General features: G+C 38.1%; 1 protein-coding gene across 2 annotated transcripts in view; it reads right to left on the bottom strand.

Moving 5' to 3' along the window:
- The window catches only part of SPIDR (scaffold protein involved in DNA repair), a 203,988-nt gene that overhangs the window by 3,160 nt on the left and 183,552 nt on the right, over positions 1–17,276 (bottom strand). The window contains exons 12-19 of one of the 2 annotated variants that reach the window (XM_080583611.1): positions 15,144–15,231; positions 12,735–12,878; positions 12,586–12,645; positions 8,852–9,050; positions 7,548–7,700; positions 2,786–2,879; positions 1,450–1,564; positions 918–971 (exon numbers count right to left, since the gene is read on the bottom strand). In XM_080583611.1, the coding sequence (XP_080439737.1) occupies positions 918–971; positions 1,450–1,564; positions 2,786–2,879; positions 7,548–7,700; positions 8,852–9,050; positions 12,586–12,645; positions 12,735–12,878; positions 15,144–15,231 (907 nt within the window). Of the gene's footprint in view, positions 1–917; positions 972–1,449; positions 1,565–2,785; positions 2,880–7,547; positions 7,701–8,851; positions 9,051–12,585; positions 12,646–12,734; positions 12,879–15,143; positions 15,232–17,276 lie in introns of those variants that run through there. The other variant, XR_013947887.1, reaches the window with a different exon arrangement.

Here is a 17,276-nt window from a genome sequence, read left to right as displayed (position 1 = left end):
GATCATCTGGCAGCCAATGACAGCCCCGCACCTGCCCTAAATGCCTCGCTTACCTGTGATAAATCTGGGTCACTGTGCCAAATGTCAGGGTTCTGCTGATAGCTCAGACTGAAGGAGCAACTACTTCGTGATTACATAAACTGTACTTTAGCCCATGGATCCCCGTGGCTTACGTGCATTTCATTTACACAGATCCCAATTGCAAAGTATTACTTTGCATGCATTTTGCAATTTTTTTCTAGTATTACTGCTTGCCAGTAATTTCATACTTGTGCTATTAGAAAGCGGTTGTGCTTTATAGGGTTTAGAAGCCTGGAAAAGTAGCATGCTTGGACTGTATCCTTGCTGCCTTTGGATTTTCAGCCAGAAGACGGAGTAAAGCCTAGCACTGCCCATACTGGCTCTGAATGTCTGGACACACTGCTATTTGCAGATAGCTCTGCAGATCCATGTCTGAGCTAATGCTGTCTATACATCCCATCTGTGGCACCCCTCTTCTAAAAAGGAGAGTGTTAAAAGCCTGATACGCAATAGCCGGGCATCAGCAGGTGCAAGGTAGGATTGCCAAAGGGTAGGTTTGTGCTGGGAGCACACTAACACACTTCAACCCTAACCAGTCCCAGACTGCACACAAGAAAAAAATATATTTCTAGTGAAATCTCCTATCGCTCCTCTTGTAGATCTGAAAAGAGCTGCCTGGAAAAGTGGTGGGGTCTCCATCCTTGGAGGTTTTCAGGATCCCACCAAAGTCACGACTGACCTGACCACATGTTGGCAACAGCCCAGTGTGAGGGATTGTCAGACCACCCTGCCACTTCTGTGACACCAATATCTTCTCGCTCGATTCACAGCACCTCCTGGACTCTGCCTCTATAGTAAGTTATGCAGTTAAACTGTCTTTCATCCATTATACGTACCCCATCCTCACTGGCAGCAGACTTCAGGAGAAAAGAGATCGTTCTTTGTAGCAGCTGGAACGGGAAAATTAACAAGTTTTGTTCATGACAAAAATCTTATGTACAGGAAGACACAGTGTTTGCAGATTAAAACAGTCACATTAAATAAAGATTAATGATTTCAATAGCGTGGTTTTGTTTCTCTGGCCAAAAAAGAAGAGGAGAGGTGACACAAACGATGTTCAGAATGGGAGCCTGAAAGTTTCCCAAGGGCCCAACCCAACAAAGCCCTTCAGTTGGACCTGATACATCCCATGTTTTGGAAACCTTAGGGTGAACTCAGTGACTGTGTTAATTGAACAAGACCTGGGAACTGGATTCTCAGTCCGGTGAAACGCAAGTCTAGCACCAGGTTAAATTATGGGATACTCCTGCATCTTTTTTTTTTTTCTTCTTGCAACAGCTGTTTATAAAAGTGTTGTTTAGAGTACCTATGTGTCTACGTGTCTCGCCTCGTTATACTCAATGCACGGAAGCTCATTTTGTGCCATACCTTTACTTTTACTGTACTTTGAGATCGGGATGGACAACTCAAGAAGACTTCCAACTGCATTTTCACAACTGGTGAAATGACAACTTCAGAGCACTGGCTGCAATATAGCGATCCCCTGAAGCATGCAAATAACGATGGAAAAACACAGAGAATGGAAAAGTTATCAATCGCAAAATCAAAACACAAACAAAAACCAACTTGCTTGTTCTCTAACTGCTTTGCTGGTAGACTTCTAGTAGAAAGGCCTGGCTAAGAGACTAAGTTGATAACAGCAAATGAGCTCCTCTGTTGGTGGACCTAAGTAACTTTCTTGGAGGACCTAAACTCTTCCAGCAAAAGGATCTTCTTTTCATAACTTTAAGCAATGTGGGGGGAGGTTGCAATTTATAGACAATGCAATCAAATATTAATCTCATAACCTTCTAAAAGTTATGGCAACAGAAAAAAGTATAGATTTGGCCTAAATGACTTGTTGATTGAGGCCCTCCTTCAGCAGGCACTCAGCATTTACAGCACACACTTAAGCCATATGCAGAAAATTAAGCACAGCCATAAGTGCTTGTTGGAGTATGGTCTTAAATAACTGTTGATGCTACATTGTTCTCCAAACAAAGCAAAAGTGTTCTTGAGAATATATTAAAAAAATCACAAAGTACACTACTATGTGTACATACAAACCTCCTTGCTTTCTGCATGATAGTGTAATGTAGGACAATATGTTGCTATATTTTCAACTTTTCCCCCGAGGTTATACATAACAGACCATATGCAGTAAAACTTCTCCTATTTAGGAAAATGGTATATGTTTCAACAGGATTGAAATCACCCTGCTTCTCCTTATGCTTTTGGTAAGCTTTTCCAATAGAAAGAACCCCTTTCCTTCTTTTTATGCTCTAATCGGTCTGCATTTTACATTTATGTAAAATATAGCACATATCACAGTGCAGCACAAAACTAAGGTGAATTAGTGGTATACAGGGTAACAACGTTGGGTAGAAGAATGTTGGTATACAAGAAGCTACTTTTCAAGGAGCTTAAAGTCAGGCCTGTGATTTATGTGGTATGTTCATTAAAACTAACATTAAAATGCAGAGGGGTATGAAATCTTTATAAGCAAAAGTTTAGCTTGGAAAATTTCATATCTGCTTGTATCGTTCTTAATAAATTAATCTAACCTTGCTGGCTTTATCAGTTCATCAGCAATAAAAATACTACGTCTTAGTTCTAGGAAGGAACAAAGTGCAGTCTGTGCCTGCAGGAATTATTGCATCACCTATTGCTGTTATGGCTACATCTGCAAAACACCTGGAATCCTACGGAGCACCCTGACTCTCACCTGTCCTGGGGATACAGTTCCAACCTTCCATTGCCACATCTGTCACACGTAGGCCAGGAGAAGGCAGTGCTCTGATTAACTCCAACAATGGTACCTACAGAAAATGAAATTCTTTTAAAATACTAAATGCAACCTAGCAAACACAGGCAGAAAAAAGGGTCATGTTTGACTCTTTTTTATTCTCGTCTCAAGAATAAGACTCTTCCATTCACGGGGTCAGAGCAAGCCTTGGCTTCTCCAGCAGTCTCAGTCCCTTTCTCCTGGGTCCATCCACCAAGGAATGACAGTATGGCATTATGAAAATATCAAAAGGTGGATAGTTGAAAATTAACCTTCCAAACAAGCTCATTTGTTCTGCTTGGGAGTTTTATTGCTTTTCTGTTTTGTTTTGTTTGTTTGCTTGTTTTTGTCTCACTGGTCCTCCAATATTTCCATGGCAATAAGTAGTTAGAAAAATCATCAGGCCAGACTGTTTGATATCAACATTTAGGAAACACAAACCAATTAGAAGACACAATCACTTTCAAAAGCAATGATGCAGGTTAAAGTCCATCACCAATGGAGTTATTCTTCATTTACACTGATTTAGGAGAGAATAGATCTTGCCCAATGGTTTAAGTGTGTGCCTAAGAAGGGAATGCCAAAGACACTTTGGACTATTATAAGGGGCTTTGATAGTTTTGGCAAGAAAAACATTCTGAGTTTTATGAGAAGCCAGTAAAGACTTTTAAAGACTGTATTATGCCTTATGGTATTGGTATGCTGAAATAATTAGCACTGTTTATGGAGAAAATACTTATAAGTATTTTGAACCATACGTAGTGGATCAGCTCTAAGAACAAATTTACCATAAAATAAACTCTCAGTCTGGTACAAAAGATGCACGGACTAAAAATTTCAGCTCCTTTTGAGCAAGAACCTTGCAGTTATGTAATACATTAAATGAAATAAGCCCTTGGAGACTAAGGAGCATTTACAATGTCTGTAAAACAGGGTCTTAATCTTTAGCTTTCCTGACTCTCCTGAGACAAGGATTGTCAGAAAGGAGGGAGCTACACATAAACAACAAAACCATATTTTCCTTTGGGAATTCAAAGGACAGCAAGTCTGAAGATCAGGAAACCAACTTCTCAACTACTACATTTATGACTCAATCTCTCTCTCTCTCTCTCTCCTCTCTCTTCCCCCTCCCCCCCCCCCCATGGATTACACTGCAATTCTGTGTATTTAACCCCTTTGACTGTAACAAAAATAATTTTGATTCTCCAGTTTTTGTGATAAACTGTGAGTTTCTTTTGGCATTTGCAAGGTAAATGATTCCTGCCATAACAGAGGCATGTTTCCTTTGCTCTTGGAAAAGAAAAAAAACTACTACGTTGCTGGGTATGTTTGCTTTTTTATAAAAAAAAAATCACTATTTCAATTAAACAAACAAACAAACAAAGAAAAAAGAAACAGCAACCTTTTTCTGACAGATCTGTTTCTCTCTAAGCCTTTTAATTTTTCCCCCAATAGCATGCCATACTGCAACTGTGGAACGCCAGTGCACAAGTAATAGAATTACATCTGAAGATGAATCAGGATCATTCTGAGATTAGGTCTACGGGAGAAGTTTATTTTGATGAAAACAGAATTCCCTCATGAAACCACCAGAGATCACTGAAGTCAGAACAAATATAACTCCGAAGAAACAACAGATCTAATAATCTAGTGACAGTCTTTTGCATCCTGTGTGCACAGTGATTTCTCAAGTTTAAGCAGCTGAACAGTTCCACATCTTTGTCAAGACTTTAGATTTTGCTTGACTTTCACAAACCTTTTGGATATTCTCCCGAGATCCATCTTTTAAATGGAAATGCACATAGATTTTTACCTCTACTCTATTTTTCTGGGTTGTGGCTGACATCATTAAGAAGAGACTGACAATAGCTCAATCAGGACAACACCTGGAAAAACAGGTCTTGAGTGAGGAATGCAAAGGAGGATTAAAGTAACACTCTGGTTGAAATGTTTGAAAAATGAATATGGATATTATTATTTTTTGCCAATATTTGTGCCTGATTAATAGATAGGAAGGGAAAAATTTCAATCCAAAATAGCCAGGTAACATGATTTACTCCATTTTGTTTAGTCTGTTAAGAGGGAAACTGAAAAAGAAACCTGAGTAAGGGCTTAAACATGAAAATATGCAATGTCAAAATTCAATCACTGGATGTGAATCATACACTAGGCAAACATCATTAATCATGCAATATTCCTGCACAGCATATGTGCTATGAACTAAGTAGAATTTGCTCATAAGTATGGTTAAGAGGAAAAGTAGTTCTGTGTAGTATGAACTGCCAACATTTAGGGTTATCCTGACTCCTAGTATACAGCAAACAGAGGTTAGAAATTACTTTGCAACGAATAGTGATGAGAAAATAAATCTATTAACCCTGAGCTCACAGGTGAGAAACACAGACTCATCTTTGAAAGAACTAAGTTTCCAGGAGAGAGCAATCCCAGGTTCTCACTCGTCCATTGACCAGCAACATACTCCATCCCAGAGCTGGTATGATCAGACCTCCCTGAAATAAAGACTTCTGACAGACTCGGTGGCTCTGTTTGGATTGCAACGTAGCCCTTTCCGGTGGGGAAGGAAGGATTTGACCAAGTATGACTGGAAGACTTCATTGAGCAGAACACTGACACAAATACAGACAGTTTGCAGCAGGGGATAGTCCACTGATTACGAGGAAGTTTTGCTAGTGAAGGTTGAGAAGGTACACTGCCAACCTCCTGAGAGCCAGGAGGAGCAGCAATGAGGGCAAAGAGCAGGAAGGAGCAATGCTTCAAGAAGGGGTGGAGAAAGCCTCTGCAGCCCCTTCGAGCATTAGGTGAGAGGAAGCCTACACACAGAATACGTAGGTGACTAAAAGTGTGGCAAGTGAAAGAAGGGCACAAAGAAAAACAATGAACAAAGTAATCCTGCTTCTCATTGAAAGCCACATTAACAATTCTGTGAGGTTTTTTTTCTAGGTGAGAGAGAGGTGGTGAGTAAATTTTGGAGAAGATAATTTTTCTTTCATGGATTACTCCATCAAATACGTGTGTTCGCACCAACAAAACAGTGCTAATACTATTAGTTTCACTTCTTCATTAGAGACTTGTAGGCAGTAGCTAAACAAATTCCAAAACAATGCATATATATCTTAAACGTTAATAAATAATTTTAGTTACACAAAAAGGTGAGGTTATAATCTATATATAGCGCTAGTATAGACATAAAGATACTTTACGTTCTACATTGGTACAAAGGTGTGGGAACCTACTGGTAAAAGCTACCCCAGGCAAATTTCATATTAAGCAAGACAAGATTGTACAATTAATTTCTCCTGTTGTCATTCTTACACCTGTAATAAAAAATCGGGAAAAGCATGACACCTCTTATGTAAGTAAAGTACTTGTTTACGCACATGATCACAAAGGTGTATTTTCTTTGCTCTCCTGAAAAAAGAAAGGACTCAAATTTTGCTATATATACACTGCCAATGGGTCAAAAGAAGACAGGCACTTCTCATACCTAGTTACAATAAACAAGAGCAGAGAAGTGATAACTCTTAGCATAAATATTGCAGAGGTTAAAAAAAAGCCAAAAAGTATTTCCTACCCAGTGACAGAAATACCCTTCAAGTAACTCACAGTGTCACTGGGAGGTGTACATACATAATGACTGAGGCTTGGAGTGCCTGTAGTTGTGCTTGTTTTTCATTATGCAGAGTTCAAGATTTGTCACTGCAAGGTGATCATATATCAATCACAGAGGCATTGCTAACTTGTGGAGGTACTCTAAGAGAAGGTATGTTTAGTAATAGCTTTGAGTGGTTTAAAACTGACTTTTCAGTGTACTGCTTTATAGCTGGAAGAATTCACTTGTAACCATTATTTGCTATTATTTTAAGCCTCTTTTGAACATTCAGGTGAATACTTGAAAGTGTAAATGTAAAACAGTATCAAGAATTTTCTACAAGGGCTACTGGAATCATAAAGAGTTAAATTAAGAGAGGAAACTGTGTTTAAAAGCTGAAAGAACATGGCTTTTAAGGACTTTTCCCTATAGGCACTATGCAAATGGGGGGGCTTAAGAACCTGACTGGACAAAGTGTTATAAAATATATTGTATGAAATGTTACTGCACTATTAGGAAATAGTAGAAATTACATTGTAAGAAATGTTTCTGCATGGCTAGCGGTAGGACTAAAATATTAGACAAAGCAATGATCCAAAGTGGCTGGTGAGCAAATATTGGCCAAGTTAAGCTAGGTGACTATGGTGAAATATTAAATTGCCCCATTGCAGCAGAGCTCCAGGGAAATCAGACAGTAACCCCTACCGTTCAGAGTCTGGCTGACATATCTTCTCCATCTGCCTGAAAAATATTGGTATACCTTACTGTTGCCAATACCAACAAGGCTGGTGTGAAAAGAAGGCTACTGAAAGAAGATGGTGAAGGAAGGAATATAATAAACCAGAGTGTGCATCAAACATTTATTCTGGGGCATCAGCGAGGGGGAGCAGTAGCCAGGCAGAGCTTGGCCAGCAAAAGACAAATGGAGCCCACAAAGAAGCATAAAAACTTATATATCCTAATGATCTACAGCAATACTGTACTTTTTTATCCCTGCACCCTGTTTGTGCAAGAAATCAATACGAGGACCTGAAAGATTAAAGTGAACACGAATAATTAACCACATTCATTTCAAAAAAAGGCCATACGAACCTCTCACAGCACAAATGGAATTGGCCTGTGTGGTAGAATCCAGCTCATCGAGTTTGACAGGGCCAGGCAGCTCACTGAGGTCAGCACCGGCAGCCGAGCACAAAAGAGGCTTTTGTAATAAGAGAACAGTACGTTCAACACAAATAATCCTACCTGCCAACAAAGACATTTCAACTCAGTACAGTAACAGGGAAAAAGGTGACCATGATAATTGTCATGGCCAATAAAGACAATGACTTCTGCCAGCTACTAAACAGATGGACAGACTCCATCAGGTTTTCTCAATGACAAAATATTTTGCTTTCAGTGATACATGCAGCATGCTCTTGTTACACCTTGCGACTCCCGGGGAAAAGATTTTTTAAAAAATTCTAACATGGCAAAGGAGAATCAGATTCCATGCAGACAGCATTGTACCACACTGCAAGCACGAAGTTATTGTCTCTTCCCCATTAATAAGCTTGGACACCCCTCAAGGTGGTCTTACTTTGTTTTAAAGATTACAAAGAGTAGATGCATGCAGTACTTTATTCTCCAAAGCAGAGGTGTGTGGCTCTGTTAGCACGAAACCAGTACGACCTCAGCTAGTAAGGGAAAACAGACTAGTTAGCAGATGCAGCAACAGGACACACGGCCATTTACACAGTTTGGTACTTCCCATCCACTTGCTTTTTGGAAGTGAGGGAAGGCAGGAGATGTGAATTACACCTCTCCACACGGATGCACCACACAGAATGACGGGTGAGCCTCGTTTTTATGAGCAACTAAAAATGAATGCAGAGTGAACTGCCTCACAGAACCTGTATGGTGGGAAGGGCTCTCACAGCTGAGATGGTATATGGTAGTTTGTAGAAGTTCTGTGTCTAGGGACATGCAAGTCTCTAGATTCATTGTCTTACTCCTTTTAGAGGCAGTAAGCCCAATAAAACAAGTCTCTGCAAGAATACCAAAACAAATGAAACCAAGTTGTTTACTGTTTCTGAGTCTTCTGTCAGCTAGCATATTTGATTGATACTGGTCTTTAGATTCAACAGTCATCAAGGAAGACTGACAGAAATACCGGTGAACATACAGTAAGATAATTTCATTTCTCACTTTCATAGGAGACATAACCAAAAATACAAAAAAGAAACCTCACAGAAAACTTCTAATTACAACCCCATTCAAATTGCCCATCCCAAACCTGTAACGTTTCGTCTTCAACTGAGAGTGAAAGTCTCTGTAGGCCACGTATTACAGCGTTATAGATTAGGGTGTTAGTTCAGTTCAATTCCAACTGCTTCAAAACCACACGTAAAGCTTACCATTTCCCCACAGGGCATCCTTGAAGAAGATGAGTCGCGAGGCAACACTGAGAGCTTCTATGATTTCCGTACTGAGAACGCACGATGCAGCAACTGACACAGCAACAACTTTTGGAATTGTGTGAGCTATGTCTTGCAATGTGAAGTCAGTCACAAACAACAAAATCTCTCTTTGATTTGTAGGAACACTGTGTTTTGTCTACGATTTTAAAAAATAAGTAAGTCAATAAATTGGAATGTAGTCATTAATTTTTAGAAGGAAAGACTAAAGTAACATCTTCATCTTTAAGCAACTAATAAAACTGACACATTACTACACTTAGGGCCTGTACATAAAAATGAGTTAAAGTTTTATTGGAATTCCTCATTACTCCTTAATGCAGATGAGGACTAACACCTATACCTTATATTAACCTTCCAAGATTGACCCACTGTGATCTTGGCTCTACCACTATCAACTCTCATGTCTTACCATAACTCACTTGGATCTTAAAATATATTTTATAAAAAGTTAACTGGCCATTTTTATGAACAAACTCTTGCATAATTTTTCCCTTGGAAAAAAAGAAAGGCTAATACTACTACTAATGTTATTTAGCTGTGTGAGCAAATTTTCCATGCACTGTTATCTGATCCTCAAAAACTCCAGTCCTTGCAGTGGATAGCTACTGCAGTTACAAAGCCGTAGGTTTTTCTTTTTGTTGAACAAACACATCTCCAAATATTTGAATGATACATAGAAGTAGTAAAGAATATAACTCATAATTAAGAAACACAAGAATCCACAATGACAATGTAAGTTTTCTAAGACAGGTGTGAAAATACTCTGGTGTAGTTAAATTAAGGTATATCAAAATTCGTGATGTCACAAACAAAAAAAATAAATTTAATGCCAGGCTTTATATCTGAAAACAGTTACTACTAATTTATAATTTCACACTATTCATAATACCTTTTTTTTTTTTTAATTTTCATACTGGTATGATGAGCAAGACAGATTACACAGACATGATGTAGTTTAGTCCAGGATCTCTAAAAAGCCAAACAATTTCACAATCTGTGCTTTTCTTCTTCTTCCTTTTTTCTAACATAACTTCTATAATATCTACATGTATGTGAATTTTCCCATACTTTAGAAAAAACAAGTTTAATAACAGAGCACATTGCACATTTACCAGTCCAAACAACTTGTAATTTTGAAGATCCTAATATTTTAAAATATTTAACTGAAATTAAATTACTTTCTTAATTTTATAAAAGGCTTTGTTACTATTCTACCTTGTTATTATTAGTCTGTTCCTTAAAAAAAATTATACTTAAAACATTCAAATGAAATTTAAATACTACAAGGATTGGAGAGACATATCACAGAAGTATTTTATTCTCGAAGTTGCATTTCTCTAGCATAAAGTAATGCAATGAGAACCCCAACTTTTTGTCTTCAGTTGAGTTCAAACCCTGAAAGCATTAACCAGACTAAAATTAACTTTTTGTTCATGCTAGGAGCTCTTAGAACAAATGCAGTAATTAGAAATAATGGCTGGTAAAATTTATAACTCAGATATTATGGTCCTGCCTTAATATATGCTTCCAATTGCATTTACATTGTTCCTTTTCCTAATAACTGTATGCATTTGGGTACCTCCTCTGTGTAGATACCATTAAAGTATCTTCAAAAGAAAGATTTTTTGCAGCTGTCCCATGAGAATTCCTAACACATTAAAAGCTGGCTTTCAGAAGAATCATCCAAAAAGTAAATAATAATAACAGCAAAAAATCACAAGTTAGTATAAAATCATCATCTTGCTATGTGTGACAATTTGTTCTGAACAGAAAGGACACAACAGACAAATAGCAGCAGGATTGAGTTATAAGGAAGGACAGCTCCTTAACCACAGATGGAATATATTTCCTCATATTCCTTCTGTACCACAGCACAGATTCTGAGTAATAAGAAAAGCATATTTCCATTCCTGCTTCGCACAAACGAAGCATCTCAGGATACTCTTGCTACGTAGAATAAATATTATTTTTAAAGTACATTTGACTTAACTCCTGTGGCAGATTACCTAATAATAACAGACCTGCTAAATGAACCAAACTGTGGTCCCTAGCTCACATATTATAACTTGATATTTTGCACATGAAGGCAAAGGTAACTGCAGTAAACAAGCTGCTGTTCATGACCTTCTTCTGGAACGATTAGGAAAGTGATACACTAACAGCAGGTAAATACCTTTTAAGTTTCTAGAGCAGTGATCCAGAAGTGTTATCCAGCAGTATTACAGAAAAAGAAGATTGCTATTGCTTTTCCAGTATTACTTTCAAAGAATTCATGAGCAGTCATATTCACTCATGAAAATCTAGTGCTTACCGTTCACTAAATGAAAAACAGCCAGTAAACCTCCTAGTAGGACGAAGAAATTATAGAAATTATAATTTTTCCTGTTAGATAAGCTTCCACTCTTCAAAGTCACAACTGCTCCTGCATACTTCCTCTTCTCTCTAATTTAGTGATGAAGTGATTCTACACAAGAATACTGAAGAACCCCAGTGTCTCAGACATAGGTAGATGTACCTAAATATAAAAATGCTTGGGTAGGATACCACTAGTCTGTAATTTATTTATTTAAATTGAACAGGCTTCTTGGAAACAGAAGTCCACACATGTACGTGTCTGTCTTTCTGTTAGCAGCCTGAAGATCCCATCAAGGTAGACATAATTTCCCACGTTTGCAAAAGCTTTGCTCTCATGTTAGTAAATGCTCCGCACACACTTGGCAGAGAAAACACTGCAGAGTGACAAGAGATACCCCTCACCGCAGGAGCTAGAAGTACTCCCTGCCACAAAATCAAATCACAACTCATTGGCTTTTGAAGCAAGAGGACAAGACCAAACTAAATTTATGTCTCACACTGGTGGGAAGCATCCCCAGCTATTTTGCTGGCCGTTTTGGAATTTCTTTGTCTTTGGTCCATATGCTTTGATTCACACTTCGTTTCTTGTGGAGCTGATGGACAATTGCAAATTATTCTCCACCAGAATTCAGGGCTGGCTGTACTGAGGATCCAGTCGCCAGGAAAAAATAAATAAATCAGCAACAAAAAATTCCTTTAACTACTGAGGGAGTAAGCAACATTTTGAAAGAAAATTGTAGCATCGTTCAGAAACAAATAAATAAAACATAATTATAAGCTTTCCAACACAGTATGGATGGCAGATGTATTTACCTAAGAGTTCCTCCTTTCTACTAGCTGGACCAAAAAAGCCAGATTTGCCTGAGGGGCTTCTATTGAAGTCAACAAAAATAGTCCACCCACTTGCATGCAGAGAGAAAAACTGTATTTTTACATAACCGTCATCTGTTCAATTCTATCCCCATTCAACTGCCCGGGAACTTCTTGCTATGTATCTAAGGACAGTACATTGATTTTCATTGCAAGCCTCAATTAACTTTCTGTAAGCTTCCTTACTAGAGTGAAATATTATTTCTAACTAGATACAAAGTTATTCAAGTTTAATTCACCTTCTAGAGTAAATGGGATTGAAACCATGCAGCTTCAACTGCAGTAAGATGCAGTTCATCTTACCCATTCACAAGACCTGGTGATAATTCTGCTCATGTAGCTCTTGAAGATAATGCACGAAGTTTTTCTTTCCCCTAAACAAGATAAATGCTGGCCTCTTCACACATACATTAAGTTGATTTTATTTCACTAAGTGAAAAGATTACCTGCAGCCTCAGGTATAGCACTCGTGCCCAAAAGCTACAACGCTCATTACAACCATCGATCTGAAAATAATGGTACAAAAACAGGGAATGAGACAAGAAGAAATTCAGTGGTAGAAAGCATTTGTTATCGGACTTTTAAAGCAGACTACCTGAAGAATTTCCTTCAGACCACGAACAGCTGGTGGCTGGTACAAATTAGAAATCTGCTCTTCCTCATCCACTTCCACATGTACTTCACCAGACTGAACAGTAAGAATGTAACAGAAGCTGGGAGGAGGAAGATTAGTTGTCATCTATTAAAAAATAAGGAAAAGAAATGTAACATTAAAAAAGGCACTTCAATGCGGCCAGTCAGGTTTTATAATGATAGCCAAAATGAACCACACAATTTACATTTTAAGAGTGATGGGAAAACAAAATAATGACTCTCTGAAGTAGGAGCTGAGTTAATAAAACAACATTCGCAAGTTATAAGTGAAATCAGCTTGTGTGTATCATTCTTTCCATAATCTGACATTGATCCTCATCATAAAAACATCTCATGATTTGGCACACTTGGCAAACACTGCAGCTATTCGAAGGTGGTGATTGTTTTTGTATTTTTTTATTACATGGTAGGAGTACCCTGATTATTTATTTTTTTAACATCCGTAACGTTTCTGAGATTTGGGGACTTTTGCATGTGGGTGGGTTTTTGTGATAGTAAACAGATGAAGAACTTTTAAAGCTGCCAAATTAAATCCAGGACAGCACAAGGAGATAATGAAGAACAGGAACTCAACAACTACAAGAACTGCTCTTCTTGTGTTATGCCAGATTTTTCTCCCCCCCTTAAAAAGTATTGTGACGTAACAACTTTATCAATCTCCAGTCAAAGAAAGAGAAAGGCTTCTGAGAAATCAAAGACCCTGCTAGATTTTTTTTTTGATCTGGTAAATATTCTTCTAGCTATGTTTATAGTTAATAAAGTGTTTAATTTGAGAAATATGAATCTGCTAAAGACAGCTGCCCACTCATTAAAAAACGTCTGCATAAGAAAAAAAAAGACATCAACCCATATTCTTGTTTGCCTCTGATGGCACTAAAAAGGTACCTGAAGGTACATATGGCTAAAAATAAATCAGTGCCACAGATCTGTTCTTCCCAAGCAACTTTATCAGTGTATTGGCAATATTATTTATGTATTTATGATTAAATATGCTTCCATAAAACTGTGTGTAAAGCTATACTGTTTGTACCACAAAAAATGTACTTCACTTAAAAAAGCGCATTCTGCCAAAAACCTGCAGCAGTAGAATATGCTTGATCCTCTGTAGAATGAATTAGTATTTCAAACCCGTGACAGGGTGTAAATTGAATGATTATGGGAAGTTTCCTCCATTTCTAGATTGCTAATAGAGAAAATGAAGAACAAATGAATGTCATAACAATGTTGAAGAACATTTAAGAGCTTTGATCCATCCGTGGATATTCCTATTCTGTTGTCCACAGTATTTTAACACACAAAACAATCCGCTCCTCTGAGACTTCTGAAATGTCTATATGAAAGGGAGAACCAAGGAGACAACAGCAGTTTCACTCAGTTTCAGTCTTGGTTTTACAACCAAGGTCTGAACTTTTTATTATTCAACATAAATCCCCGTACAATCCAAAGAACACTGCACACCGCAGCGAAAACATTCTCAGACTTTAGAAATAACTAGAAACAACTAGCAATATCCACCTTTTATGTCCTCTGGTTTTGAAACTTGTTTATTTTCAGCTTTTTCTGCTTTATGAGAACTTGCATCCTGATTGACTCCTCTAGGCTCTAACACAGACTTTTAATACCACAAACTTTTTCCCCAAAGAACAGCTATACAAGAACAGCAGGACAGCACAAGTACTTGGTTAACAAGAAGCTTCTCAAATGACCTCGTGTTACCAAAATGCCACTCGATATGACATGACTCCTTTTCAAATACAAAAGCTAATTAAATGAAAATTAAATATGCAAATTTAGATTTGCAAATGTACAGTAACATACTTCAAATCCATTTCAATACATCACATTAGGAACTTCCACCTCCTCCCAAAATCACAGAAACATTCATTATCTTCTAGCAGATCATTTTTGTGTTCATCTTTCGACTGTCTTCACATTGGACAACTGTCAGCCAGAACGAGACCTAATTCCAGCAGTCAGTCTGTCTTCACTGGAGTTAATCTCCAGAAAAGAACTTAAAAAGAATGAGTTAATATCACTGTATATAGATTTCTCAGATAGCGTGGAGCCAGCTAATATCTCTTTCCTCCTGCAAGGAAAGGAGAGGAGAGGAGTAATTTGTCTGGCCATTCTATCACCCTAGCTCTAGAGGATTAATAGAAAACTAACCATCATTTTGGAAAGAAGCTGCTGATCCAGAGTGCCTCAGGTTAGCTTAGAACCAGTAAAACAACACTCAGTAGCTAAATAAAGAGAGGGCAAGAATCTGATACCCAAAATAAATCTGATTACACTACTAAGAAAAATAGTAATCGTGAGTGAAAGAACACATTTCCATAATAACAAGACTTACCATTTCAGGGTCTTGACTTTGTCCAGGAACTTTTACAGGCACTACTGGAGGCCATAAGCTGTCAATCAGACTAAAAAGTCCTAATGCCCTTCAAAAAGACCAATAAAATCAGGTTTAGAATGTTTCTCCCTGTTGTACATTACATTAAAAAGATTCATTAAGAAATATAATTTATACCATTGCAAGATTATGAAAACAATTTTAAATCATATTTGTTTTCTAGAAGCTGGTTTTGATTTGGTCTAATTAAACCTCCATCATTTCTGCTGCAGGGTAGAGAGGGAGGGAAGGGATGCAACACATTCAGCAACAAGCAACTCATATTTAATGCTTTGCCATGAACAGCCTGCTACATGATAAAATCCAGGAGATCGTGGGTAAATGCTAGCTTGCGAAGGACACGGACTACTTTTTAAAAAAATAGCTTTTAACTATTTTAACTGATAGATTGACAAAATGTTTTCTTTCTAACATTTTTATTTCTTGCTTTTCTCTAACTGCTGATTGCCACTGCTATCAGGAAAGTTAGCGATTATCAGATACGAGCAGAGAAACAGGCAAGATTTTTTTATCTGAAATACACCCAGGCCTTGGAGTACCAATGCGCAGAGAACCGTCTCTTTCTCACACAGCTGCTCACTTAGTTATGATTTTTATTTCTTTCTTTTTCAAGTTCTCCACCTTCAGTTTAGAAACAAACATAGGATCAACAGCCCAGCATGTTAAGGTGAACTGCTGCAAACTCTTCAGCTTTAGCATGCCAAGCTGTAATTTGCAGCAGTTCGGTGTCTGGCTTGTCAGTTGATGCGTCATCATGCAGTAAAAGCAGAAACATCCATGGGAGAGGCCAAGAAAATAGCTGAGGGAGGGGAAATAGCCACAGATAACCAACTTGAAGAGGTGTGCATTTCTGAGTTAAAGCTCTCAGTTATCTTGTCCTAGTTCTCTGTGCATGTTATGAATAGTCAAAGCACAGAGAGCTGGATTTTAACCCCACATTGCCTCCGAGAATGAATTGCCTGTCCCTCCAATTATGAAAGCCACTACTTCTGAAACAGTTCTGTTTTAGCAAGTCCAAAACTTGCTAAAGCTAATCTTAGCCTCTGAACAAAACACCTAGAAGAAATAACAGGCATACTCTTGTACTGGTCTGAAGCATGCTGCAATATGCTGCTTCTCTCCAAGGAGTCATGGAAGATCTCCTTTAAAGTTCTGCTTTTATCTCACTTCTGCTTAAGTTTATCTATTTCTGTATTTCCCTTGTTCGTCTTTTGATCCTTAAGTGCTTATACCTTGGGTATCTATAGGCAGTGAGCTTCTTTCTACATTGATGCCTATGGACCAACACTGTAAGAAGTTTTATGAAGGTAAATATCTGAGACTGAGTGGATATCCAGTCCACAAGACTGGATCTTGTGGAATAAAGCTTTTGGTTCAAGGTTCGGGTAACAAACTGTCAGATTAAAAAGATGGTGTTGCTATCTGTAGTTGTGCTCCCCATGCTAACAAACAGACCAGAAATACAAACGTGCTGCCCTTGTACAAAAGAGGACTTCCTGCCTTACATGGCACTGTCGACTTAAGGTTTGTGCCTTGTTTTTAACAGAACATTACAACATACAAAAGAACACTTCTTAGGTGTTAAAGAGATTTTACATGAAAATGACCACTTCTTGACCCCATGATATGGCAACATTTTCTATCTTGTATCACACAGAGCGACATCTTCTACAGTTGCAGGAGGGCCAACGCTCAGTGAAGCAAACTGGTCTTGTTCGCTGGGACATGGAGAAGGAGCGTTAGAAAAACAGAGAGCTGCCTTCTGTACGACTAGGGCAGCTACACAGGTGGCATTCCTCACACAACACTAAGCAGAAGGGCGAGGGCAGAATACATTTATTAACATACCACAAACTGTTTGTGTTTGTGTCTGTGTACTCAGAGATCATGTATTTATCAACTTACGGCAAAGAAGCTATGTTGTTGCAGTTGAGATGTAATTACATCTCCGCACAGACCTCACATTGATCTCTCGGTGATTTTTAAGTTTGCACAAGGGACATGAAATTGTCTTTTAATGTCCAGCTCTCTTCTAGCTTGTCACCCCACATCAGAATACCTACAACACACGGT

Source organism: Anser brachyrhynchus (genome assembly GCF_964034855.1).
Source record: "Anser brachyrhynchus genome assembly, chromosome: 2".
Classification (NCBI taxonomy): domain Eukaryota; kingdom Metazoa; phylum Chordata; class Aves; order Anseriformes; family Anatidae; genus Anser; species Anser brachyrhynchus.
This window is presented reverse-complemented; position numbering and strand designations above follow the sequence as displayed.